Here is a 25,405-nt window from a genome sequence, read left to right as displayed (position 1 = left end):
TCGTCCCCATCAGTGATGAGGCCGACTATTGCAGAGTCATCAGAGAACTTCTGCAGGAAGCACTGGGTGGAATTGTGGGAGAAGTCTGCAGTGTAGATGGTGAAGAGGAACGGAGCCAGAACCGTTCCCTGTGGGGCCCCCGTACTGCAGACGACCCTGTCCGACACACAGCCCTGAGTCCTCACATACTGTGGTCGGTCGGTGAGGTAGTCCAAAATCCAGGTAGTGAGGTGATGGTCCACTCCAGAGTTCTCCAGCTTGTCCTTCAGAACCGAGGGAAGAATAGTGTTGAAGGCACTGGAGAAATCAAAGAACATGATTCTCACAGTGCTTCCAGCGGTCTCCAGGTGAGCGAGGGAACGATGTAGGAGGTGAATGACGGCATCATCCGCTCCAATGCCAGGCTGGTAGGCAAACTGAAGTGGGTCCAGTGATGAGCTTGTTAGGCGCCGAAGCTGAGCCAGGACCAACCGCTCCAGGGTCTTCATCAGGTGGGATGTCAGAGCCACCGGCCTGTAGCTGTTGAGGTCCTTGGGGCGTGAAGTCTTTGGCACTGGTACAACACAGGAGGTTTTCCAGAGCTGTGGGACTCTTCCCAACCTCAGGCTCAGGTTGAAGAGTACTTTTTACGGGTAATTTGATTTTAATCTGACTAAGTAAATATAAGTAAGTAAATATATGGCTCAAGAAAATGAAGGGAAAGCTTGATCATTTCAGTGTAAAACGGTTCAACTTCAGGCATGTTAAGCTGTCTTTATAAGAGTCAGCCTGAAAATAGGTCAAAAATGTGCTGGGGTTAAATCCTCAGACCTTATGCTGATGCAGTAAACCCAGGGTTCATCTCATGTGGGAAAACATCAGGCCTCTTGTGATCAGAGTGTGCAGGCAGATTCTGGACGTGACTGTCCCTCACACACCCCAGACCGGAGCCCAGACCTTTCATCATGTCAGAAATGCTGTGCAGGAGCCCACAGATATCTTGATCTAGGACTGGGAGAAGATCCAGCAGGACACCATTCATCATCTCATCATGCAAGGTGATCCCTCAGGCTAACAGGAGTGACAACGGCAGTCAGGAGGGATAAGGAAAGAGCAATAGTCTGAGAAACCATTCCTCTTATTGGCTTTCTACAAATGATTTATGTTTCCAAACCGTACACTCTGATCTCCCTGAAGTTTAACTGACTTTGGGATAATTTGTGATGACTGAGTGGTCCCTTAATTTAAATTAGATTTTTTTTAGCAGTATTCAATGAGCATAAGGAGGTGAATTTTAGTACTTTTCTCCTTTTGGTCTGAATAACTGCCGTTTGTTTCCCACAAAAATATGGGTGTCAGTCCAAATGCACTTTTTTGAATTACAACTTTTTTCCTTTCTAAACTTTGTCACATTTTAAGAAAGCCGACAAATTCTTAAAAAAAAAAAGGACAAAAAAAACAAACAAACTATATTTACCAAGTTATAGTTCTCTAATCCATCTAAGTTAGAAAAAGGTAGCACATTATTCAGCTGACATAAAGGTGACTTCCCTCACAATGTCCATCCATTATTTAACAATTGGAGGTCAGCTTTGTACCAGTTCTTTGTATTGGCTTCTTTTAAATAAGCAGTAATCAACATTTAGCATAAATACTGTTTGAGTTTGTTTTTTTAATAATATCCTCTTGTTTACTCCAAGGTACAACACCATGACATCTACACTTCCTTTCTATTAGTTTGCATCATGTTGTGCACACATCTTGTGATGTTGGAGTCACTTGCAGTTCCACCTTTAACATGTTGTCAGCAGCAAAACACAAGTGAAGTGTTAACCTGCTGGAGACCTCTGATCACAGCCACTCAGTACCAGTCAGGACTTAAAGTGTCTTTAACAGCACTGAATTTCAAAATGGAGCCAATCAGAATGTGGGACAGGTGGACAAAAGATATATAATAAAAAAAAAAAAAACAACACAAAACAAACAAAAAAACAAAAAAAAAAACCCTGTGCAGTCACACACAAAGAGTCACCTGGCTGTCGTATATCTACAAATCGATCCAGTGTTTGGCTGCAAAAGTAAAAGAATGATTTTTAAAAAAAGAAAGCTTTGAGAGGAAGTTATGGCTGTCTTGGGAAACAAATGGAGAAAATCTGCAGGCTCAGCTAAAGTGCTTCCTCAAATCTATCATCAGCTGTGTTTTCATAATGCCACAAATTACGTGATCGTGTTATTTTGGATATAGGGAAATCCTGTAGGACAACCTTCATACTACAGCGCCCCCTGGCTGGTAGGTTGGTGGCACATTAAAGACTATCTGCATTTAAATGCTTCATTTGTCCAACAAGCTGTCAGCCAGTCTGGATTTTAGACACACACACAGGCAACACGTGAGGAGCTATGACGCAAAGATTTATTTAGTATGAACAAATTAAAAACCGCCACCCTTAAAAAAATATGAACAAATTCCATCATCGCATCAATAGAGGGTACGAGCAGTCCTTTAAATCCGGCTCAGGTGTTTTCTCGCTCTTCTCCTTGTAGCTCCATCCTGATGTCTTTCTCCTCCTCCTCACATGACAGGCTTGGGCTGCTGGGTCAGCAGTATGTTGAAGCGTTTCTTCAATATCACCCGGTGCCGGGAAAACTTGTCATCTGGGGAGAATCGAGCCGGGTGGGCCGAGCTGGTGGGCTCCCCATCTGGAGTCACCTTCTGTGGAAAGAGAAAAGAGTGTGCTTGTGCTTTTTAAGGGTTTCAAATCATGAAAATAGATTTTCAGTATGTTTTCAGATTTCTCCATGACAGCTGGCGGCGTTGCAGAGCTAACACAGGGAGAGAGAGACAACCATTCAGACCCAGGACCAGTTTAGAACTGCAGCAGTCAGAAGTCATGGTCCTCATAGCCCAGTGTTGGACCCTGAGACACAGACAGCAAAAGCTGTAGATGACGCTGAGGAGAACCACATCCAGCACCTGGAAAAATCAGCTGTGGTGGCCTCAAGAGTTGTGTCCTCTCCCTCTACACAAACAACTGCATCACTAAAGACCTGTAGATCAAAATCATGAAATGTGCAGATGACATGACTGATGACTCTCCATACAGATGTGGGGTTGAACAGCTGTCCCTGTGGTGTAATCAGAACAATCTTGAGCTGAATATGCTCAGAAATGGAGACTTCAGTTGGAGCTGTTCAGCTGTTCCAACACAGACAAAATCATCAAGAAGACGCAGCAGAGGATGAACAGCCTGAGCTTTTGCAAGAAGTTCATTCTCTGCACTCTGAAAAACATTACTGTATGGTTTGGATTTAACAGGACGAGACCAGACTATAACAGACACTGGGGTCTGCAGGTAAAACAAACAAACGTTGGTGTCGACCCATCCTCCATGCAGGATTCGTACAAATCCAGAGTCAGGAAACAAGCAGGTGAAATTACTGCAGACCTATCACAACCTGAGAACCTTCACAGACATACCGCAAACAACCTGTTCCAACTCCTCCCCACTGGTAAATGCTACAGAGCACTTCATGCCAAAACAAGCAGACACCTGGATCGTCTCTTCCCACAGGCCGTCACCCTGTAACACCAACACTCTCATAGTGTTTGTACTTAAAACATCCATTATTACTGCTGCTGAACCAAATCGAGCTGTATACACCGTTTTGTTGTCTATATACCATTTACACAACACTGTCAAGTTCCCATTTATTTACTGTATGTATCGTAACCAGGTATCCCTTATTTATTCATTTAGTCCAACACCTTCACACTCATCTTGTTGCAATTGTCGGTGTCATGGTATTATTATTGTCTGAATTCACTGTTTGTCCAGTCTGAGCCCTATATTCCTCAATAAAGCTCCCAATTCAGACCAATTTGATCTTAAGTGGGCTGGAGGAATAAAACCATTCTCCAGTAACCTATATCTGAAAGAACAGCTCTAACAGTTCCCTTTTCTTTGAGTGTACAAACTATTTCCATGTTCACATTCAATCACTGAGATTTCCTGTGTCTGCAGACTGCTTCTGCCTCAGGCTGTGTGTTTACTGGCCCCAGGCAACTAGACCACCTCCCAACTTTACAAGCCAGCACAAGAGTTTCTTCACTTGTGACCTAACTAATAGGTAACCAACAGTTGTTGAGCTAAAACTTGCCCATAATTTCTCATTTCCTTCAAGGTGATTGGAAAGTCACAGGATGCAAGACGCCCTTGCTGTCGAAAGGGCTTTCCAACAGAGGCAGATTTAATAAACAACATGGTTAAAATGAAAAGCAACTCAAGATGTACATTTATTTATTAGGAAGAAAGATAAAACTACACGACAGCTACAGGGAAGTCACGCAAGAAAATGCTCACAGTGAATGTGACAAAAAAAGCATGAGGTACCTCAAAGTCGACTAAAAGCATTTAAGTAAAAACTGCCAAGTGTTGGACATGTCCTTACGGTGGACGAAACGCATCGGGGGCAACTCCAAACATTCGTTTGTGGGCGCATACCCTCTTACGTGCCCAACATATCTGGTTATTCTGTAATCGCAGCTAATTTCAAAACACCCCGATGAATACCACCAAACACAGAAACTGCGTCTGTGCAGTCCTAACCCAGGATCTGTCTGCTTAAAAGTTAATGTGTGATAACCTCACACTCAAGAGATGGAGGAAGATGGAAGCAAGAGCGGACCGCAGGGGAAGCAGGAGTTACGCTCTAAGGTAAGGACCGCTTAGCTGTGTGGGAATTCCAAGCTGAACGCCAACATCACCTCAAATTTCTACAGGTGTGCAATCGAGAGCTTGCTGACGAGCTGCATTACAGTTTGGTACGGAAGCTGCTCTGCCAGCAGAGCACATCACTGGCATGAGGCTTCCTGCCATTCAGGACATTTATCTTCAGCGATGCCTCCGTAAAGCACACAGCATCATCAAGGACCACAGCCACCCAGCACATCAGCTCTTCTCCTTGTTACCATCTGGCAGACGTTACAGGAGCCTGTCTGCTCGGACTACAAGACTTAAAAACAGTTTCCACCATCAAGCCATACGACACCTCAACCACAACACTTAAACACACACACACTCTCCACAGGATGCACTCAGAAGCTACCCTGCAGCTTCACAAGTACTCTGTATAATCTGCACTGGTCACTCCCCTTTATTGGTATTTATATTTTTAAAAAGTGCAATACTGTAACAACTGCCACAAAAAACAAAAACTTTTGTACTGTTTAGTTTGTACTGCTGCTCATTCCTGTACAATATCCCATCTGCCCCCCACATCCCTATTTAAGATTTTCTTTATTTAATCACTAGTGTGTACATATATTTATATATACACACACATACACATATATATATATTTAGTCAGTTAACTGAAAATCTCCTTTTTCTTTTACTACATGTTATTAATATTTTGCTCTTACTATTTTTCTATTTATTTTTATTATATTTTATTTTTTTTCTACTGTACCAGTCTGCTGAGTGACTGTCTTCTGCTCGTCAAATCCATTTCTTTGCGATGTTGACCCTGTGCTAACTTGCATATGACAAATAAAACTGAAAGCTTAACGTCCCAAATTATCTCATGATTCCTGAAAATCAGACACTGAATCTGTGCATGCGTTGCTCGCTGAGGTTACCTGGTTGGTTTGCATTACTGAGGCACACTCCAGAGCAGTGCTGGACTACGGTGAAGAGGTGCAGTCCTCGTTGTTGGATTAGATTAACGGTGGTCTCACATTTATACAAAATTTACAGGGGCGACAATTATAATGAGCTCTTCTAATACAGCTGCTTATAGAGCTGGCTCTGCTGTGACCAGTCAAGCTCTAGACGGGCTGTCAGCAGAGAGCAGCCTGTCCACTACAGATATTAAAGAAAACTGTTGTTCCAACTTTCTGCAAAGTCACACTGCCCCACCACACCTGAGCTACATGCCAAAGCCTACTTTAACTTCTGCCCAATAAACTCTGTTAACTGTCGTGTTTTACTACTTTCAGCCACCTACTTTTATGTTTCACTTGCTCAATTTGACATATTTCACTATATTACACTGACCTACTACCTAATAGCTTTAATTAAACGCATACGTCTTGTATTTTGTCGTGTTTATTTTGATTTCAAAGCAGTTTTACCTCAAGCTATGACAATTATCGAGTGATACTCCACTCGGGTTTTTAAACGTATGCGACTGTACAAACTGTGCGTATGGTGGCTTCGTGACGATAAAATCCCCGAAACGTTTTGCTGTAATGTTTACTGTATACAAACATACATATAAAAAAAACAGACCATATTTTAAAGTTGGGCATTTTCCCAGGTGTTTCAGCTCTTTACATCTACGTTAATGTTAGCAGCGGAGACGCGTTTACAAAGAATAAAGGGAAACATGTCGGAGATAAACACAACTTTACCTTCAGAGTGTAGACTCTGTCCCCGTTTTCATTCAGGTAATACTGCAGAAACATCCCGACCGAGCTGGTTTGTTTTTACACTTCAGGGGTTCAAAATATGTATACGAAGCTGTTTATATCGAAAACAACGCAAAAATTGCTGTAATGCGCTCTTTTCTCTTGGATTTCCACGTGCAGCGGACGTTGGTTCGCTATGGGACGGAAGAGCGGATATCCGGTTCAGCACTTAGAGCATTCTGGGAAACGAAGTCTCACTAGCTTTTTCTACCCTTTGCATTCCGTTTGAATCTCAAACGATACCCTGGAGACAAGATCCGAACTCTGTTGCCATTAACGCGATCGCTTATTATTGTCACGTGACCCAGTTTTAAAAAATAAAATAAGATAAGATAAGATAAGATAAGATAAAAAGATTAAACCTGAAGTTTCTTGCATAATTTGCTTTTTTCCGTTAATGATTATGTTGTACTCCTTCATAAAACATTACAGCTCTTTGTATCTGCAATCAAAAAGAGACAAATAAATAAATAAACAAAACAATGAGCCCACATGTCATAAAAAGTTGCAATGGATAAAAGCTGTACTATAATTAAAGTAATTTGTGTGTGTATGTGTGTGTATGTGTGGGGTGAGGGAGGGGGGGGGGGGGCAGAATTCTTGTGCATCACGGTGGGTGAAATATGGAATGTTTACATACAAAAATTTGCCTTCATTTGGTTTCTTTTGAATTTTGGTCTGAGCAGAGTGTGCACCTACTACAGCATCTAAGAGAAGATTAGTTTATCTTCACTAACAAAGGTAAGGCAACCGAGAAATGTTATTAACTACAGTGTGCACTGTTTCTGTCGTGTGCATGTAACGCTGAAAGGCTGTCTTGTGTTTGCAAACACCACTGTGTGGATATCTTTCACTGAGCACTGATTGTTTTCATAAAGGTTGTCATAACTGCTCATGTTAAGCCACTGTGTTGAAATTAGAGGTGACTCTGTACCACCAGTTCAGCTAACCCAGTCTTAAGCATCTAAACTCCCTCACCTAAACACTAAGTTAATAATAAAAACTTATCTGCATGCACTGAGCCCGGCTAAGTAATGTTGTTGTCTAACAGTCACACAGTTAGAGTATACTCTGCTAGAGCACACAGCCCACAGCATCACTGTTTTTATTCTTACTATGGTCTTTTCAAAGGCAGATCGCTCTTCTAAGCTTCTCAGGCTCGGCTTGTTTGTCGTTTCTGACATATGTCCACGTAGGTGACACAGTCACATCTCGTTGTGTTATTAATGACACATTTGTCTTTACACCACATTAAGCATTTACATGTTAGTTAATGTGGAGCTGTCCATACGTGGAGTTCCAAAGCACCTGTTTGCAAGAGTGAAAGCTGGCTTTAAGATAAGACACGAGCCTTTGGGCATCAGAAGAGGAAACGTTTTTATAATCTTCAGTTGTCTAATTTTGGGAATTGTGTATAAATTGGAGCCTCAGTTTCCTGTCCTTGGCTGCCAGCAGTGACACCAGATGTGGTCTTCTGCTTCTGTGCATTCAGATATGCTTTTCTGCTTACCTTGTGTGCACCTACAAGTGTTTATTTGAGTTACTGATGCCTTCTTATCAGCTCCAACCAGTCCGCCCATCATGCTTTCACCTCTGACATCTAAAAGAGTGTAACACAGAATGGTCTTTCTTGATCCTCATCGATCCTTTAACTGTTAAAATCACCAATATGAATCGCCCTATTATCTCTGACAGTAAAGAAGCAAACGCACAGAACCAGGATGGATCCAGCTCAGTTGTTTCCATTCTCCCTGCAACATCCCAACCCCCACCAACACCTTCAGCAGCAACACTGGCAGCACCTTCAGCAACAGCAGCTCTATCCTGTGAGCTCAGCTGCAAGGGTAAATCCATTTGTCCCCCAAACAAGAGCTGCAGAAAGGCAAAGAAATAGAGTAGACTGGCATCCAGGAAAGGAGCAGCATGCTGTGCAGCATCTCCCAGCCCAGGTGGACTCCTTCCAAATCCTCCTGCCAGCTGTCTACCCGCCTCCGCTCCACCTCCAGCCTTTATCGCCTGGCGAGCCCCTGTATAGGCCCTACTCTTCTCAACAGTCCTACTGGCTGCCCATGCCCAGCTACAGTTACAAGGCCCAGCCCTACATACAGCTGCCCTTCAGCTCCAGGCCCGGGCACCTCCCACCAATTCTGTGTCCGCAGATCGTGCTGCTCCCTCAGACTCACTGTGCAAACCAGTAAGGGCTCTATTACTGCACATGTTACAATAACTAATACTGGATATGTCTTGATTGTGTCTGACCCCACCATTTGTGCCACAGGGTCTACATAAGTTCGCCCGCAGAGGTGACAACAGCATCAAGACAGAGGACAGAGGTGGATGCAGGGTCAGGAGGTCAGGGGTCAAAGAGCTGTGCAAAAGGTACCTGAACAGCTAAGCTGACCACCAGCTGAAAAAAAATCAAATATGATTGAAATTTAATTAGACTTTTAGCAAAGTAGTGAGAAATAAAAGCTAATAGTTATTGTCCCGTTTTTACTATGTCTGTCTTCACTAACAGAGGACCAGAAGAACAATCCACACAAAGGCAACCCAGGCAATGAAGCCGAACCAGGCAATGAAAGCAAGACTCCCAAAGAAAACATCCCAGCCAGTCTTACAGAGGACTGTTGTTTTCCCGGACCTACAGCCTCTTTAGATGAGGAAGCAGTGAACAAACATTCCATTGACGAATGTTTTAGTCTCCTAGGGTCCTTCTTTGACCAGGTGAGCAGTTGTATTGAAACTGTAAACAGCCTTTTTCAACCAAGTCATCCACAAGTAGAAAAAATACATTTTGTAAGCTGTGTTTGTGTATAGATATTTTACCCTTCGTCTGTTCCAGCTGCTTCCCACTCAGGCTGAAGACCCCAGGGAGGAGGAGCATGGAGAGGCTGGGTACCTGAACATGGAAAACAGTTCCTTCCTGGAGTATATGGATGAGCTGTGCAGAGACGAGGAGTTTGTCAGTAAGGTAAACTGTCCATGCATAACCCTTTCATTATATTTAGAGCAGGAAGACAGCATCACACCAATAAATTATGTGAAGTGTTATATATTTGTTGCCGTTAGCAACTGTTAAGAAAAAGCTGATGGGGACCTGTGGTCCTGTGATTTGAATTACTTGTAATAGCCAGCAGGGGGCGATGCCTCTGTTTGTAAACATTAAATCTGAATGCAATAGTCTGGAAAACAACCTGCTCCTTACTTGATCGGCAGGCTCAATAACCACCGTCATGATGAGTTCATGGCTCAGTCAATAATTTGAGGATTTACTGCATAAAACACAAAGCTATGTTTTGTATGTTTTGGGGCCCATTGTAGAGAAAAAGAATGATTAAGCAGGTGAGGCTTTAGTGTGAGTGGACAGTTTCCCTCAGATTGTCCACCATCCTCCAGCTGTTCAGGAAAATGTGTAACCTCCCTGTGGTCGGTTAGTGGTTGCTGGAGGTAGCTGGGTGTAGCTAGGAGAATGTGGTCCTAAGAAGGGTCTGGCATGTCTGCAAATACTTGTCGACTAATTGCAGAGTCATAGTGAAGCTTGTAAAAGTGCAGCTGACGAGTGTTTGCAGGCAAGCTGGCGTCTTCCATAAAAAACTACTGACGGAGGAGGTTTGCAACTGGTTAGCTACCACTTGCCAACTAGTTGGTGAATACAGATTTTTACTTAGAGTCCAGTTTTTTTCCTGGATGACCCTGAAGGCCCTTTCACATTGGACGCAGCTTACGCTGCGCTCACCGCTAGCTAAAGCAAAGGACACAAAATTTGTGTCCCGCTGACCACTACGCTCTGCTGGTACTAGATGTGCATGATCCTCGTAATTTCAAAAAATTGTATTTCTCTAACTTTGTATCCCCTACAAGAGTTTGTTTTGTATTATGTTCACATGTTTAATAAAAACATGTTTCACTCATAAAAAAGCTTTGCAACTATACTTGCAGCACATTTTGCTCACAGCACTTCCTGAGTATTAGCCCTTTTTATGATGTTTTGTTGTTCAAACTGTTGCCTTTGCTCTTTGTGCCAGGTGGAGTCCACGGTGAATATCGAAGCCCTCATGCCTCTCCTCTCTGCCAGCCAGGACCTTTTTGAAGAAGAGCAAGAGGTAGCATCCTTTAAATACTGATACAGTACAGTAACAATAATTAAAAAACAAAAACATAAGCATTTATTGAAAATGAATGTTTAGGGGATATTTTGTTTGTTCTCTCGCTCTACAGATGATCTTGCAGGAGGAGCTGCCTCCATGTCCTGCAAACAGCGATCATTTCTACGGAGAAACACCTTCGGTATCTTCACAGTCACTCTCTTTGGACGCTCCAGGCTCCCTCTTTGCAAGTAGCCCCAATAGAAACGGACAAAATTCATCCCAGAATGAAGTTGGGATCAGCTGCTCCCCCCTCCTGCTTTCAAACCTTTTAGAAGAACCGCCTTCACCCAAAACTCTCGAACAGGAGGTTCAGGCGAGCGAGGAGAACCAGACCAAACCCAAGACCAACATTCTCGAAGCGCTTGCTGCGGTCCTTAAAAGAACACGTGGAACAGAGAAAGACAAGGAGAAGAAAAAACTGCAGAAAAAACAAGGAACCCAGTCATTTAAGAGAAAGCGGAGCCGGGAAACAAAACTAATGAGCACTGCAGAGCAGTTTCTGGAGCCGGCAAAGAAGAAACAGCTCAAGAGTCCCAACGTTGAAGGGATTTTTCGCGACACAATGCCCCAAGTTTAAAAATCACCCGCGTCAAACAACCAAGCCGGCGGGAAGAGGGGACGCTCGGGAGAAAACCCAGGGACGGCAATGGAGCAACTGGAGTAGAGTCCCACAAAAAAAGCAGGAAAGCCAAAAGAAGCTAGGAGCAACAGTTTGAAAGAAAAATAAATGAGTAAGAGAAAAATGATGTTTATTTGTGACAAACACCTCAGGACTCTTAACGTCCATTTCCTGCTGCAGTTTGATCTGTTACAGGCGCTTAAGGCGGGAAAACAAACAAGGTTTTGTAAATGAATTCACAGTTTATTGTTAAATGTAAACATGGTTCATTCACACAGAATAAATCTTCCAGAGTATACTTTGTTTTTGCACATGCAATTATCATCATTACTATCATCATCATCATCGTTATCCCTTTAACAACACAAAAGTCACTAAAACACATATGAGTGGAAAGGTTATAAATATAAATGACAGTGACTGTACACGATGAGGATGAAAAAAAAACAGGAGCTGTCCTCACACCTCAGAGCACCACAGCAGCATCACTCAGACTAACTTTAAACCTCAGAGGTTCTTTTTTTGGCTTTTCTGTGTCGGTGCAGACTAATAGGATATGTAACACTTTTTGAAACATAACAGCTGGAAAAAAAAGACTTAAAAGCTGAAAATACAATCTTTAGCTGTTTCTGTTCTGTTTCTATCTGGCCCCGCCATCGTGCACTCTGGGGAAACACAAAGAAGGTCCAATTACAGAGAGGAGATCATCATTCGGACTTCTTGTCCTCATTAACGGAGCTGTTCAGGAGGCTTCTATTGTTGTTCACAGACGTCCCGTTGGCGGATGGCAGTCTCTTGGACTGCAGGATCTCCTTTGTCACTTTCTGATATATCGGGTGGGTTGTCAACACGAGCAGCAAGCTCTCTATGGAAATGTGAAGACATTTTAGCTCCTCCCATCCCCCTCAGTTTAGTTTAACACAGCACAAGGCACCACAGCTCAGTGAAGACCAAGCTCAGGTTAAACACATGTATCCTCTAGGTTTGATGATTATTTTTTCTGATAGAAATTTGTAGTATAAAATATAAAGTTACTAATAAACTAGACAAAACTGGCTTTTCAGTCGGCTGATGCAGAGGCCCAGATCCCCAGGCTCGGGGAGCAAAGAGGTTATTTTAATCACTGTCAACAGTAAATAAGTACAAAAAACCTGAGCTGAGTAAAAGAGCTGTCACATTAAACTGAGGACTTCATCAAAGAAGCCCACAAACATGGTCCTGCAGGCTAGCTATGTGTTTATGCTCCTGTGTTAATGCAGCTAGTTTATTATTTACAGACGTAACTCTCTGCTGGTGGATGTGATGGCCCTCGTGGGTTCTTAATCCTTTGAGTTATCTTCCTTCCAGCCTTGTGTTTCATGTAGTGTTGCACATCAAATGTCGACATGCATTATTCCCATTGGAAACACGAAATTCAGTTGGAAATTCAGCCTCAATATTCCAGTTTGTGGTTTCAAAGTTTTTGTTATCCCGTGTTTTTCTGACACGATTAGTTGTTAGTGAGTCCAAACTCTTGTTTGGCTCCTAAGCTCAAACACTGCAGCATCACCTAGAGTTCAAAGCGTTCTTACTGAGGGATTTCTAATAAGCTAAAACGTGCAGCTCTGCTGTTACTTCACACATAAATGACAACAGGAAATAAACAGCAGCTATATTTGTGGGATTATTGAAGTTGGGCTAGCTGGGATATAACAGTGCACTGCCTGGTGGCTAGCTACAGGCTATGGTTAGGGTAATATAAACACATTAGCACAGTGAAGCTGGAGCATGAGCGTTTTCCCCTCAATAAAAATCAATGTGAAGGTCCCTGATGGGCAGAGACAAATGAAATCATATGGCAAACAGTCAGGAGAACAGCTGAGAGGATCGATCCACAACACAAGGTTAGTAATTAATATGCTGCTGTGTGGTTTGTATTACTGGCTATCAAAACGTCCTGATCCTCTGCTTCATGTAGCCACTGAAATCTTAGGCAGACTCAGAGTGATTCTTTTATGGGGCACTCACTTCTGTGTCTGGTGACCCGTGAACCTTGTAAGCCTTTAAACACTGAGCTTAAAGATGTGCTGCACATAAACGGTGCTAATAAACAGCCAGAGAAGCCCACAGTGACCACTGATTATTTTTAGGGGCTTGTTTAAATAAAATAAAACACAATACACTACAACACGTTAAAGCAGATATTAGCCTCAACCAAGCAAGGTCGATGCTTCATCACTTGACAAGCGGCTAAAACTTCCTGTGTCTGCACCTTTTTCGCTAATCCTCACACTCACCACGAGTTTGTAGTTTGTATGCAACAACGCTAACACGCAGCTCTATAATCTCCAGCGGCTGCACAGCGATGTGCCGTCAGCAGCTGCTTCGCCGTTTGACTCTCACCTTCAGTGAGCTGCTCCTGGTCCTCGGTGGCAGTGTCGTAGAGCTCCTCGGTGCTCTGCTGAGGAACACCCAGCAGTGCTCCCATGAGCTCGGTCAGCTCCTCTTTAGTCAGACTGCCTCTGCCCTCTCTGTCGAACGCCTGCAACACAAGACGGCTGTGTCATCACCGACAAAAACAAGAGGTCTGCTCGAAATATGAATCTAAGAGAGCAGAACTTACAGCGAAAGCAGAGTGAAACAGAGAGATCTCGTCCACATGTCCGATAAGGGCTGCCATATTGAAGTAGATGTGTCTGAGGTCCACAGTGTCATCCTGAAACAAAACAAGCACACAAAAACACGTTCTCTGTCACCTGAGCTTTTATTTTGGTGGCCTTTCTTCTGCTCTGCTTCCTTCAGCAAACTCATATGCTACTGAATAAACTGACAAGCCTCAAAAATCAAAACATCTGGAACATCTGTGGCTGAGGAAGAGCTTGGCTGGCTCTAACAATAAGAGTACCTTAGAGTAGAGGCTGCAGATGTGGATGGCTGTCTTTTTGTTAAGCCCGAGAATGGAGGCGAGCTCCTCTGCGTTGGCCTTTGCGCCCTCGGCTCCTGAGCGACACCTGTCAATCATCCTGTCCAACGCTGCCTCTACATCACGTGGGCCCAGACTGATAGGAGAGGAGGACAAAGACCACAGTGTGAGGAGAGGATGAGGAGGAGTTTCTCACGTGATAAATAAACCAGATTTAGTAAAAGGTAAATCCAAACGGGCTCTCACCCTTTTCTGTATAGAAGTGTCATTGCTTCTTTCCCAGGAGACTCAAGCGGGACAGAGAGGTCATTCAGCTTACTGACTGGAATCCGGCCTGCCATCACGTAGTCTGAGGCAGGGACTCCCAGAGCGCTAACATACAGAAGAAAAAAGCAAACAGATTACAACAACTGACACAAAGTCAAACAAAGATTTCCCTTTAATCTGCCTGAAGAGTCCTTTCAGGTCTGGAGTGATTCTATTTGAATTACTGGATGATTCTGTTATTATTCTAACATTTTCTTCTTTCTAAATGGAAACACTGGCTGTGAGCTCTGTTAGGATCAATGTGACTCCAAAGTGCAGTTTACACATACACCAACAAAAACAACTAATGTAGATATTTATTCTTCCTACACCGAAGTCATTATACAAATATTTGGTCCCTGAGATACCAGAAAAACCAACAGCAGGTGCCTTTCAGCAAGCCTTTTTTATTTAAAACAGCTAAAGCTAGTTTGAGTTTCATTTCAGAATGATAATGAGACATCTTTAACGACAGTACACTTATAAAAACACAACATCCAAAACTCTTATGAGGCGATCAATGAGCCTTAACTGGCTGTAATCAGGTGGATTCATCTTATCTAAAGCACAATACTGCTAAAACAGCTGAGTGTGACATGTCAGGGTCTCAGATGAAGGCCCAGCTAAGCCGCACAGTCCTGCAGGACACTGGATGCAGAAAATAGGCAGTTTTTGTCATGTGTTCAGTGGTGTCTGTGATTCCTTTTAGTTTGGAGGGACACACGTTTTAGTTCGGCATGGCTGATAGCAGACGGCAGTTTCCAGAAGCAAGTACTGATACACTCAGGCGAACGAGTGAGTCATAATAAAAGCAGCTGTGTGACGTGGGTCTCACCTCGCCATGACTTTCTGAACGTTGCCTGCAAACAGTCTGGAGTCCTTCTTCTCCTCCTCGGACGGAGTGTAAACCGGCAGGAACTGCAGCACAATAAACAGGCAAACATTGATTTGTGTGTTTACAGCGTCTAGACAACAGTAACAGCTCAATAGAGAGGCAGGCACACGAATCAACACAAACGCACGCAGAGGATCTCGTCTGCAGACACGTGCGCTGTCAAAGCAGCTCTAGAAACTGAAGACGTAATCTCTGCCACACCTCCGCTCACACCCTCCACTGCTGATATCACCTGCGCCAAACGCACATTGTGTACACCTTTACATCATCAGATGTGCTGATAACGTCTAATGATTGATAACAAGCGTGGTGGTTAACCTCGGTGAGCTCTTACCTCAATAGTGATGTTGGTGTACGGCTGTGAAAGCGTGTGAAACAGCACCTGAAACCTAACGAGACAAAAACAGGAAGATATTGGTTATTTTTTCCAAAATCCACACATCCATCTATTTTTTTTATACAACTTTCAGCCCTAAGAAGTAATTCATTGTAATATATGTGAGTCATTATTACATATTTTTCTTAAATAAACTGATTGCTGATGCTAAAAAAGGGACCTGTGCTTACATTCAGTCTCAGATTTAACTGTCTGAACTGTCTGTTAAATTCATTCTTTTTTAAGTAGCCCTCTGTATAACTAACCATTCAGGATTTATAACACTGATGCAAAGCTAACAAGCTAATACTCACTTTCTGTGTATTAGTTAAAACTCATGAGCAGCATTTCTCAGGCCCATGAGCAAATTCAGAAAGTAAAAGAGTTAAAAAAAAAAAGGTCCAAAGTCCAGGAGGCTTCCAGCTGATTCCTTGTGCTGCCTCAAAATGTCAAACACACAGATTCTGAGCTGGAGAAGTGAGCAGACTCACCAGTTGCTTCCTTTGTATGTCCAGCGAATAGTATCCTGAGGGAGAGTCAGAGAAAAGCTTGCATTAAACTGTTTAGCATCAGTCTGAGTGACGCATTTTCTCACAGCATGTATGACTTTAACAGTATTTCATTTCCCCCGTTTGCACACGCTGACAGGACCCAGCGTGTGCAAACGCCACAGTGTGTTTAAATGGTGCCTGGCACCACAAACAGTTTCCTTTTAGAAGGCCTCACAAGTACTTGTCAGTCAGTGACTATATCAAAGGCTCCCACATGACATTAATAATGCTGATTTGGCTCCCTCAGTCTAAGATTAACTCTCCTTCAGTATTAAGATTATCACTACGATTGTCTTCATTCTGTTTTGTTGTTTTGTTTTATTATGTAACTTTACTGTCCTCCTCTGTGTAAGGACCTCTGGTCAGCCTGTACTCTGATGTGTCTGCAGAGCAGTTTAGTTTCATCGCTCTGACAAAGAAACTCTCTTGGATACTTGGAGGTCAGGAGGTAGAGCCAGAGAAAGCCCTGCTCTGTGACTCTTTCGCTGTGCTAGCTGAACAGCTGCAGATAGATGTAACCTTTTGACTGCAGCCATCTCGGCTAATATAGCCCACAAACCCTGCCTGGTACTGGGAGGAAAAATTACATTTCTGGTCTTCGCCTCCTGTCAAACTAGACTCGTATGTACGTCGCTGCAGAGGATGCTGTTATGGAACGAGATGCATGTAGTTGGCGGCGCTATCGCAGCGTGAATGTGATCAACTAACCTTCAGGCTTAAGTTACAACCTTTCATTTTGACTAATTTCTTAAAATGTTGTTATTACCATATAATCTGCCTTTCCATTAAACTGCTGCTCGTCACTCATCAGTGTCACGGCTGAGCAAACATCCTGATCTCTTACAGAACTATGCATCTCTTTAAGCAGAGACCAAGACCAGGAAATATTCACCGACAGATAAGCATTACTTAATGGAGTCCAGTATGATGTTATTAATATGCCAAATCATGACAGCCTAAGGTGCGAGGCTTAAGCAGCTGCAGATAAATGTCTTTATTTGCAGCAGGTTTAACTGCATTCATTCAGATTAACTACAGGCAGCAAAACAAGTGAAAGCTTGCCTGAAAAACCCACCCCCAAATCAACACATAACTCTACTGGCAGGAAACTAAATGTTGCCTCTGCATTGTTGTACAATTACAATTTATTACATTTCATGTCATGGAGGTTTTGTCCTCGTCGTAATTGACAAAAAAGTTTGGTTTCATTCACAAAAAGCTGCTGTGTTGCTGATAACTAGCAGATCAAGCTGCTGCTTTAATGATTTTACTCACCAGCTCGTTGGGGTAATGCAACACGACGGGCTGGACGGGGACGCCGGGAACGAAAGCACCTGATGTGACAGAGACGCAGAAATAAGACAGAACTCCTCACTCACTTCTCAATCTTTGATTCCTCCTATTACGTCGAGTGCTCAGCGCCTGAGACACGGAGTGAGAGGAGTCGAAGCTCAAAGCATGTAACACGATTAGATATGCTTTTAACCTCCATGTATTTGTTCTTTTACAACCCAAATCTGCTGCTTAAGATCTCAGAAACAGTGTTTTTAACTTTTTTTAATCATTATTATTATTAGGTTTAGTTTTTAATGAAACATGGCATCACGTGAGATTTTATTTATGTTTTAGGGGGTTTTCTTTGTCTCTGTGTGTAGATTTAACTCACCAGTCTTGAATCTGAGCAGACAGCGGCCATTAGTTGTGGTTCCTTCAGGAAACATCAGTATCTATGCAGGTATGAAGAAAGGGCAGTTTCAGTCTTTATACTTGAATATATTAATGATCCCTTTTAGCAGAAAGACGACATGACCCACAAGAGTATCGAGTGACACAAAAACATCTCACCTGAGGCCAGGATCCATCGGAGGTGACCCTCTTGTTTAGCTCTGAGACGGCTTCTTTCCTGGACTCAGGATCCCTCCTGCTCACAAGAACAGACTGATTGCACTCCAGCAGAGCTGAAACATTTAAAAAAAATCCCAGAAATCTAATCAGGAACTATTAGAGCAGATAGAGCAGATTAGAAGCTAGAGGAGTGAAGCTCCTGATCTTGTCACTGGATCATCTTCATTTTTTACTTTAGATATTACTACACAGTACGTGGGCATCCTGTCTATACTGCAAACGCAAGCTAGACCTCAATAAATGACTAAAGTGACAGCTCAGCCTGTAAAATGTGAACTGTGTCTCAGTCAGCAAAACAAAGAAACACCAACAGCTCCCATCAGGATACTTTAAAAAGAAACTCTTTAGCGATCCAACAGGTGCTTCCAGGTGTATAAACAATGGCAAAGTAAACAAATTCCATCTCTCTCTTCACCTCCTATGACCGGCAGGTTTATGTTTTCCGACCGCGACACAACTGACGGCACCCCGGCTGGAAACATGATCACCATGTCCAAGAAGCTGCTGTGGGGCGCCACTACCAGGATCGGCGCCTCCTTCACATCCGCCTTACGACCTTTCACCTTAACCCAATGGAAGCCCACGCAGAAGAACACTGCACGACCCAGCAGCCACAGGATCGGGTGGAACAACCAGCGGCGCCAGCCTGATAAGGGTTTGGAGCGTTCCTCCTGAGACAGGCCAGCCAATCTCGGCACAGCGACGATCCAAGCAGCGATTAACAAGATCCACGCCAGGAAGACCCGTATGGGGAGCAGGGTGCAGCCCAGGATTATGCCCTGCAGGATCAGAGGGCTAAAATTAGAGTTGTTTAAACATAATGCAGGGGTCCCATCAAGTGAAACACATCATCATGGCTTTCATTCATTTTTAAGAAAAATAATTCTTAAAAAACACACAATTGATGAAAAAAACGCTTTAGTTCTCGTTTGTATGCGTAATAGTATGTTAGCATCATTAGAAGACCAAAATATAGATGATCTGGGTACAAGCAACTACAGTGAACTCCTCCGTGTCAAGGTTCAAACGAACTTTTCAAAGAAGATCCAAACAAACATCTGGTTTACAGATGTGTAATATTTATATACTCTGTACAGAAACACTATGATTTGGATTTATAATCTCTATAGCAAAACAGAGATGCCTCATTACGGAAGAACTGAGTTTTAAAAAAGTAGATGTGAGTTTGTATGTTAGCAGGTTAATGTGACTTGGTGTATAACCCATTATAAAAGGTCTATAAGGCTCGATAAGTGGCATGGGTAGATCTGACCATGAAAAACCTGACAAAAGATTTAACGTCTGACCTTCACTACATCATTTGCCTTAAGAAAAGTCACCAACATACAGTCTGAGAACAGACCTAAAAGTTAAATAGTTTCACCCCATCCCTGAATCAAAGCATTTACCTCTAATATAACCTTTAAATTCACTGCTGCTCCTAGAGACACACTTCTCTAAAATCACTAATGGAGCATTTTCCTCAGCCTTATTTAATCTGTTCAGTTTGTTTGGTTTTTAATCTATTTACAGCAAAAATATGTAAAAATTGGTTGATGATTTAGGTTATATCAAGTTATACATTCAGAGAAAAAGGTCAGAATAGAAGTTTTTAGATATTTTTCCCAATTTTAGGTAATTACTATTGGGTCCTTATACTTATTAAGTAATTAACTAATTTTATTTGCTAAATTTGATTACTAATTACAGTAAAAGCGTGGGAAAATCAGGTTACATTAATTGAGAAATTCATACCAAAATTTACAGAGGAAATAACAAAAAAGGACCAGAAAAGGAGATTTTTACATACTTTTTCTAATAATAGTAGATAATTTTCCTCAATAAATAAATATCCATCTAACATTCCCGTTTCATTTACTCACTTTGATTATTTAATTGGATTTTGATTATTTTAATTCTGATTATGTTTTAAGTTAATTTTAAGCAGAAATATGTGGGAAACTGAGCTTTTAAAACAAAATAAAACAGGCGATCACATCTGGTAGCATAAATTAGCATTTTGCGGATTACCTTTATAACCTCCAAAAACCGGAGACAAACCCAGAGTTAGCAAGGGTCCCTGGTTAAGCAGAAGATTAACTGTTTAAAGCAGGGCAGTAGGTCTGCCTGACATCCTGCCCTACTTCCAAGCATAAAATCAATACATGTAATGAGTACCTTGATCCACTGCGCCTTGGTCAGCTTCAGCTCATGAATGAAAGGGTTGGGGTACTCCTGTGTAGCAGCCCTGCTGCTCTTCCTCTCCATGGCGAACTAGCAAAAAAAAACAAGTTTTACTAACTATAAAAAGTTCAAAATGTGATTCAGGCTCCTTTGCTGCTGAAAGTTTATCTAAAAATGCCAGAGGAAAGAAAAAAAGAAAGGGAAAAACTGGTCAGGGTGCGCTCATTGCTCAGCACCTCTCTTTTTTCGGAAAAGTGTCCTTGGCAGTTTGGAGTTTGAAAACCTGAGTGTTAGCTGATGCTAGCTCGGACACCCTTAGAAACAAAGATAAGCTAGCAGAAACCACGAATTTTTCAGTTTCTACTGTCCTCATGGCCAAACCGCACACATACTAAAGAATTTATACCCTCTGTTTGTTACTTCATCACCTGTCCCGCCCCTTTACAAGTCGCTCAGCCCACGCCACTGAGCCCTGAAGTCAAAGTGCTGGGTGAGAGGTAAACTTTACCTAGGTGAAGGTACAGAAGCTCACTTACACCAGGGAACAGTTACAAATTACACTTTAAAATGTCATTTTAATTTCATAGAAGTCCCAAATACCCATTATATGCATCTCAGCCTGTCAAATATCATATTAGCTCTGTATATAACATACGGACCATACAGGTTTTGGCTGCAATTTAGTTTGGAGCCACCAGGAGGTGCTAGAGAGATAGTTACTTACTCTGAATGAGGTGGCTGAGTTAAATTAAAATATAATTTAATTTATAATTAAACTGAAATATTCATTCAAATGAGTTTCTATATTTAAAAAATAGAACACATTTTATTTTAGTTTTAACACAGCATTGACAGTGTGTTCAAATGCTTGAGTTAAACTTTTATGCTGACTGGTTTTATAAACCCACCTTCCATTGGCTATATGTTATTAAGGCACAGTTTTCTCCATTTCTATTTGGGATTGTACTTTTTCAAGTTTTACTACCGTCAGGCTAGTAGTTAGTGGGTAAAAAAATTAAAAACTGGTAATCTAACAGCAACCAAAGCTATACTCTTATTTGCAACCAATCAGCAACCTCCACTAACCACTTTTATCCAGTTTTTCCATATACATTGTTCCCTAGAAACTGGTGGTTGTATCATACCCAATATGAAAGACAACTCTCAAATATGATGTGACGCATTAACAAAAGATTTTTGTAGCCACAATAAGGCATCCACTGGTCTTGGACTCAGTTTGACGCCTCAGTGTTAGCATGTTAGCTGCCGTACTGTCGATTTTTGCAGCCAGAAGTTACTATATTTGAGTGTCATCAGTCATCAACACTAACAAACTACATTCATAAATGTGCTCAGAAGGGAAACCAGATGTCACCAAACTAAATGTGAGGCAAACACTGTGTATGTGGTGCAATTCTGAGAGTTAGCCTGAATATTATTTCAGTTATTTTGGCTGCACCTCTGCTCTTCTTTGGGTTTCAGTTTGGAAGCGTAGATAAATTGGCAAACCTTTTTTGAGCCATATCAGAAAATTTTTAGTAATTTTATGCAGTTTTGGGACACACATATAAGGCTAGCACGTATCTGTAACCGGAAGGTCGCCGGTTCGATCCCCCCGGGCTCTCTGTCGTTGTGTCCTTAGGCAAGACACTTTACCCTACCGCCTACTGGTGTTGGCCAGAGGGGCCGATGGCGCGATATGGCAGCCTCGCTCCTGTCAGTCTGCCCCAGGGCAGCTGTGGCTACAACTGTAGCTGCCTCCACCAGTGTGTGAATGAATAGTGGAATTGTAAAGCGCTTTGAGGGTCTCGAAAAGCGCTATATAAATGCAATCCATTATTATCATTAATTTTAGTCCAGTCCTTGTACTTGACCATTGACAAAAGGTAGATTTTTTTGTTTGTTAAGCCACTTGGTACTCTCCTATGACCATTCAAGCATAAAACGTCACCTAACTGGGCTCTTTGTTTCTAGCAGTTTGTCACAAAAACAAAACATAATCAGCTCAGATTTCTTTACTCGAATCTGTGAAAAATGTCAAAGATAACGCAGCTTGACATGAATAATTTAATAAGCTTTAAAAATGTGTTATTTGCAGAATTCCAACTTTTCTGCTACTACAAGTCAAACAAATATCCAACAATTGCATTTTACAATTAATACAATGTCATATGAGCCGAACTTCGCCAAAGCTTTGGAAGCTAACTGAAAATTAGCACCTGCCCTCATTTTCCCTCCAAATTGATGTTGTCTAAAAGAACCTCAGTCATTATGGGCATCACATCAGAAAACATATCATGAAAACGAGACAATCAGTTTCAGGACCCAAAATTAATGGAGGTGTTGGGGCGATTGTGGCTCAAGAGTTGGGAGTTCGTCTTGTAATCGGAAGGTTGCCGGTTCGAGCCCCGGCTTGGACAGTCTCGGTCGTTGTGTCCTTGGGCAAGACACTTCACCCGTTGCCTACTGGTGGTGGTCAGAGGGCCCGGTGGCGCCAGTGTCCGGCAGCCTCGCCTCTGTCAGTGCGCCCCAGGGTGGCTTCGGCTACAATGTAGCTGCCATCACCAGTGTGTGAATGTGTGGATGACTGGATATGTAAAGCGCTTTGGGGTCCTTAGGGACTAGTAAAGCGCTATATAAATACAGGCCATTTACCATTTACTAGTATCAGAGACAGCTACAGTAGTTCCAGTGTCTGGTTGATGGTATACCTGCTCACTTACAGTTATATATACAAACTCTCTCTTCTATTTTAATTCAGTTGCCAAAAACAGACAAAAAATACAGCTTAGCGCTATTTTTTATTCAGTTTTTATCTTCTGTACCAGACATCCAATCATATAATTAAATGATTTTAATCATGTGAAGAAAATCTGATATGGTGACAGCCCTAAATAACTCAGTGGTTTACTGTAAGTGGTCAGGGATGAAGTTAAAGTCCACCTCTGACTAAAGAAAACACATTTTCAAATCATAAAAACTGCAAATCCACCAAACTGATTTAAAACGAAACTAAAACCTAAACTAGTTATCACAGTTACAGCTAACACCAAGGTGTTTTCCAACCTTCCCACCTTCTACAACCTTTTCTCACTTCAGTCCGTATTTCTTCTGGCTCCTAACTCTACTTCTTTTGTCCTACTTTTCTATTTGCATAAACCCACTGGGGGTTATTTAATAATAGCATGCTGAGGTTTCTCCCCTGCCCCTGTCTCTCTCTGGATTACTGTCCCTGCGTTAAAGGCCCTCCTTTCACCCTCATTTCATGAATCTACGACTCGTTTGCTTCTGCCTCATCACTCAACAAAATATTCTCCTAAACTCTTGGAGATCATCAGGATGTTATTTGGTAACTATGAGACAAGCATTTGTGTTCTTCTTGGTCAGCAGTGGGTTTCCTCCTTGGACTCTCCCATTTCTTTCCAGTCTCTTTTTTATTAATCAATCGTGAACTCTGACCTTAACTCAGGTTTTTACATGTTGTTCTGGGGTCTTTTGTGACGTCCCGAATAAGTCGTCGACGTGATCTTGGAGAAGTTTTAGTAGCTCGGTCACTTCTTAGTGTTCTCCATTTGTGGATGACTGTGAAGTCCCAAAACCTTCGAAGTGGCTTTATAACCTTTTCCAGACTGACAGATGTCAGTGACTTTGTTTGTTAGCTGTTTAGGATCTTTTAGCCAGCCTTACTTTGTCACACAGCTCCTAATAATGGCTGGGCGTGCCTACTGGGCAGCTTTAAAAACAACTTTTTACTTGGTTTATCTTTGTCTAATATTAAAATCTGTCTGAAATTTGTCTAAAAATTTGTGAAAAATGTAGGTGTGACAAATGTGCAAAAAAAAAACAAACCCTCAGAAATCAGAAAGTGGGCAAATAAGTTTTCACAGCTCTGTCTTTTGTTGCACACGTACACTCTTTATAGAGGCAATTTGCTATCAGCTGTTGATAGCAATGAGTTGATAAATCTGCACTCGACTGTGTCATCCAGATAAGGTGACTTCTGGCTCCAAAACCACCAAATGGCAGATGCCAAGACACCAAAGTTGAGGCTTCAAAATGAAGAGATTAGATCCAAAAATCAAGTCACAGCAGCTATGTCCATGTTTTATGCCCTCTGTGGAATACAGAGGGCACTGGATCACGGTAACAGCTAATTTAGAGCTCTGCAGTGAGTCTTGGTAGATCCTACAAACCAACTTATGTATTGATCCAGCTTGTGTTAATTACCGCATGGTTGTGTCCCAATGTGTTACACGTGGTACCCGACAGTAGAAACAAATACAATGCTGCAACTTTCTTGTTGATGTGCATCTCTATGGAGATATAACTGCACAGAGAACACAATCACATGGTAAATAACACAAAACGCAGCACACACGACCATAAATGTGGCCAATAAAGCGTTTTCAGAGGGGTTGCATTGCAGCCCCGACACTGACTGGGATAAACAAACACAACTCCTGATCATCACTGCCTGATCAGTGCTGCAAAGCAGACATAGATCATAAAAAATGTGACATGTTCCTGATTCTCTTCCTGAAACGAGACCCGGTGTGCTCCCCAAAGCCTTCCCTAGAACAGATACTAGTTTGGTTTTTCACAGAAACAGGATCAAAGACTGTCCCGATTCTCTCCCTGTTCCACTGAGTCATTGATTTTAGAACGAGTTTTAATGTTTTTTTCATCTCACTCTGTCCTGTTTCCCTTTGTTCCTTTACAGCCTCACGCCACCATTCCTCTCCTCGTGTCTCACAGTCAAACTCTTTAGACACTTTCCTCATGTCCTACTTTCCAGCTTTTTGAACTTTGCCTTTTGCGTGCCCTCTGCACTAATTGTTCACTACGCTGGCAGAGACGTATTTATACAAGATTTGCCAGTTACTACTTGTAGGTTAAAAGTCGGTTAACGTTTAGCTTTCTCACTTTTCACCTTCAACCTTTGAACATGAATAATTAGGCGCTAAGAAGCAGAGAGAGCAAGATCAAAGTATGCTCCAAATTAACCTGCGGATATATAAAATTGAAGAAATTGAAGTATAAAACAGGTCAAATGTTCTAAAACATTGATTCT

General features: G+C 42.2%; 3 protein-coding genes across 4 annotated transcripts; 1 reads left to right on the top strand and 2 right to left on the bottom strand.

Annotated features, from left to right (window-relative positions):
- Positions 1-2,385: 2,385 nt before the first annotated feature.
- On the bottom strand, positions 2,386-6,606 carry nop10 (NOP10 ribonucleoprotein homolog (yeast)). The gene is made up of 2 exons (XM_085349430.1): positions 6,392-6,606; positions 2,386-2,692 (listed from the first exon to the last, which is right to left on the bottom strand). Exons 1-2 carry the CDS (start codon positions 6,443-6,445, stop codon positions 2,552-2,554), a joined length of 195 nt encoding a protein of 64 aa, XP_085205556.1. The 5' UTR covers positions 6,446-6,606; the 3' UTR covers positions 2,386-2,551.
- Positions 6,607-8,163: 1,557 nt separating this feature from the next.
- Positions 8,164-11,173, top strand: LOC146636063 (uncharacterized). The gene is made up of 6 exons (XM_085349429.1): positions 8,164-8,642; positions 8,727-8,827; positions 8,967-9,172; positions 9,291-9,419; positions 10,474-10,551; positions 10,667-11,173. Exons 1-6 carry the CDS (start codon positions 8,170-8,172, stop codon positions 11,171-11,173), a joined length of 1,494 nt encoding a protein of 497 aa, XP_085205555.1. The 5' UTR covers positions 8,164-8,169.
- Positions 9,281-20,708, bottom strand: LOC146636062 (lysophospholipid acyltransferase LPCAT4-like). Of its 2 annotated transcripts, none has more exons than XM_085349428.1 (13): positions 20,329-20,708; positions 18,566-18,929; positions 18,091-18,203; positions 17,912-17,972; positions 17,521-17,579; positions 16,186-16,220; positions 15,653-15,707; positions 15,259-15,341; positions 14,364-14,489; positions 14,100-14,253; positions 13,818-13,910; positions 13,598-13,736; positions 9,281-10,530 (listed from the first exon to the last, which is right to left on the bottom strand). In XM_085349428.1, exons 1-13 carry the CDS (start codon positions 20,416-20,418, stop codon positions 10,502-10,504), a joined length of 1,401 nt encoding a protein of 466 aa, XP_085205554.1. In that variant the 5' UTR covers positions 20,419-20,708; the 3' UTR covers positions 9,281-10,501. The 2 variants fall into 2 exon arrangements, with proteins under 2 accessions (XP_085205554.1, XP_085205553.1); XM_085349427.1 differs by lacking the exon at positions 9,281-10,530 and adding an exon at positions 10,538-12,080.
- Positions 20,709-25,405: the final 4,697 nt, after the last annotated feature.

This window comes from Diplotaxodon limnothrissa, linkage group LG3, assembly GCF_057381915.1.
Source record: "Diplotaxodon limnothrissa isolate DT_005_m linkage group LG3, D_limnothrissa_male_GT1.1, whole genome shotgun sequence".
Taxonomy (NCBI): domain Eukaryota; kingdom Metazoa; phylum Chordata; class Actinopteri; order Cichliformes; family Cichlidae; genus Diplotaxodon; species Diplotaxodon limnothrissa.
This window is presented reverse-complemented; position numbering and strand designations above follow the sequence as displayed.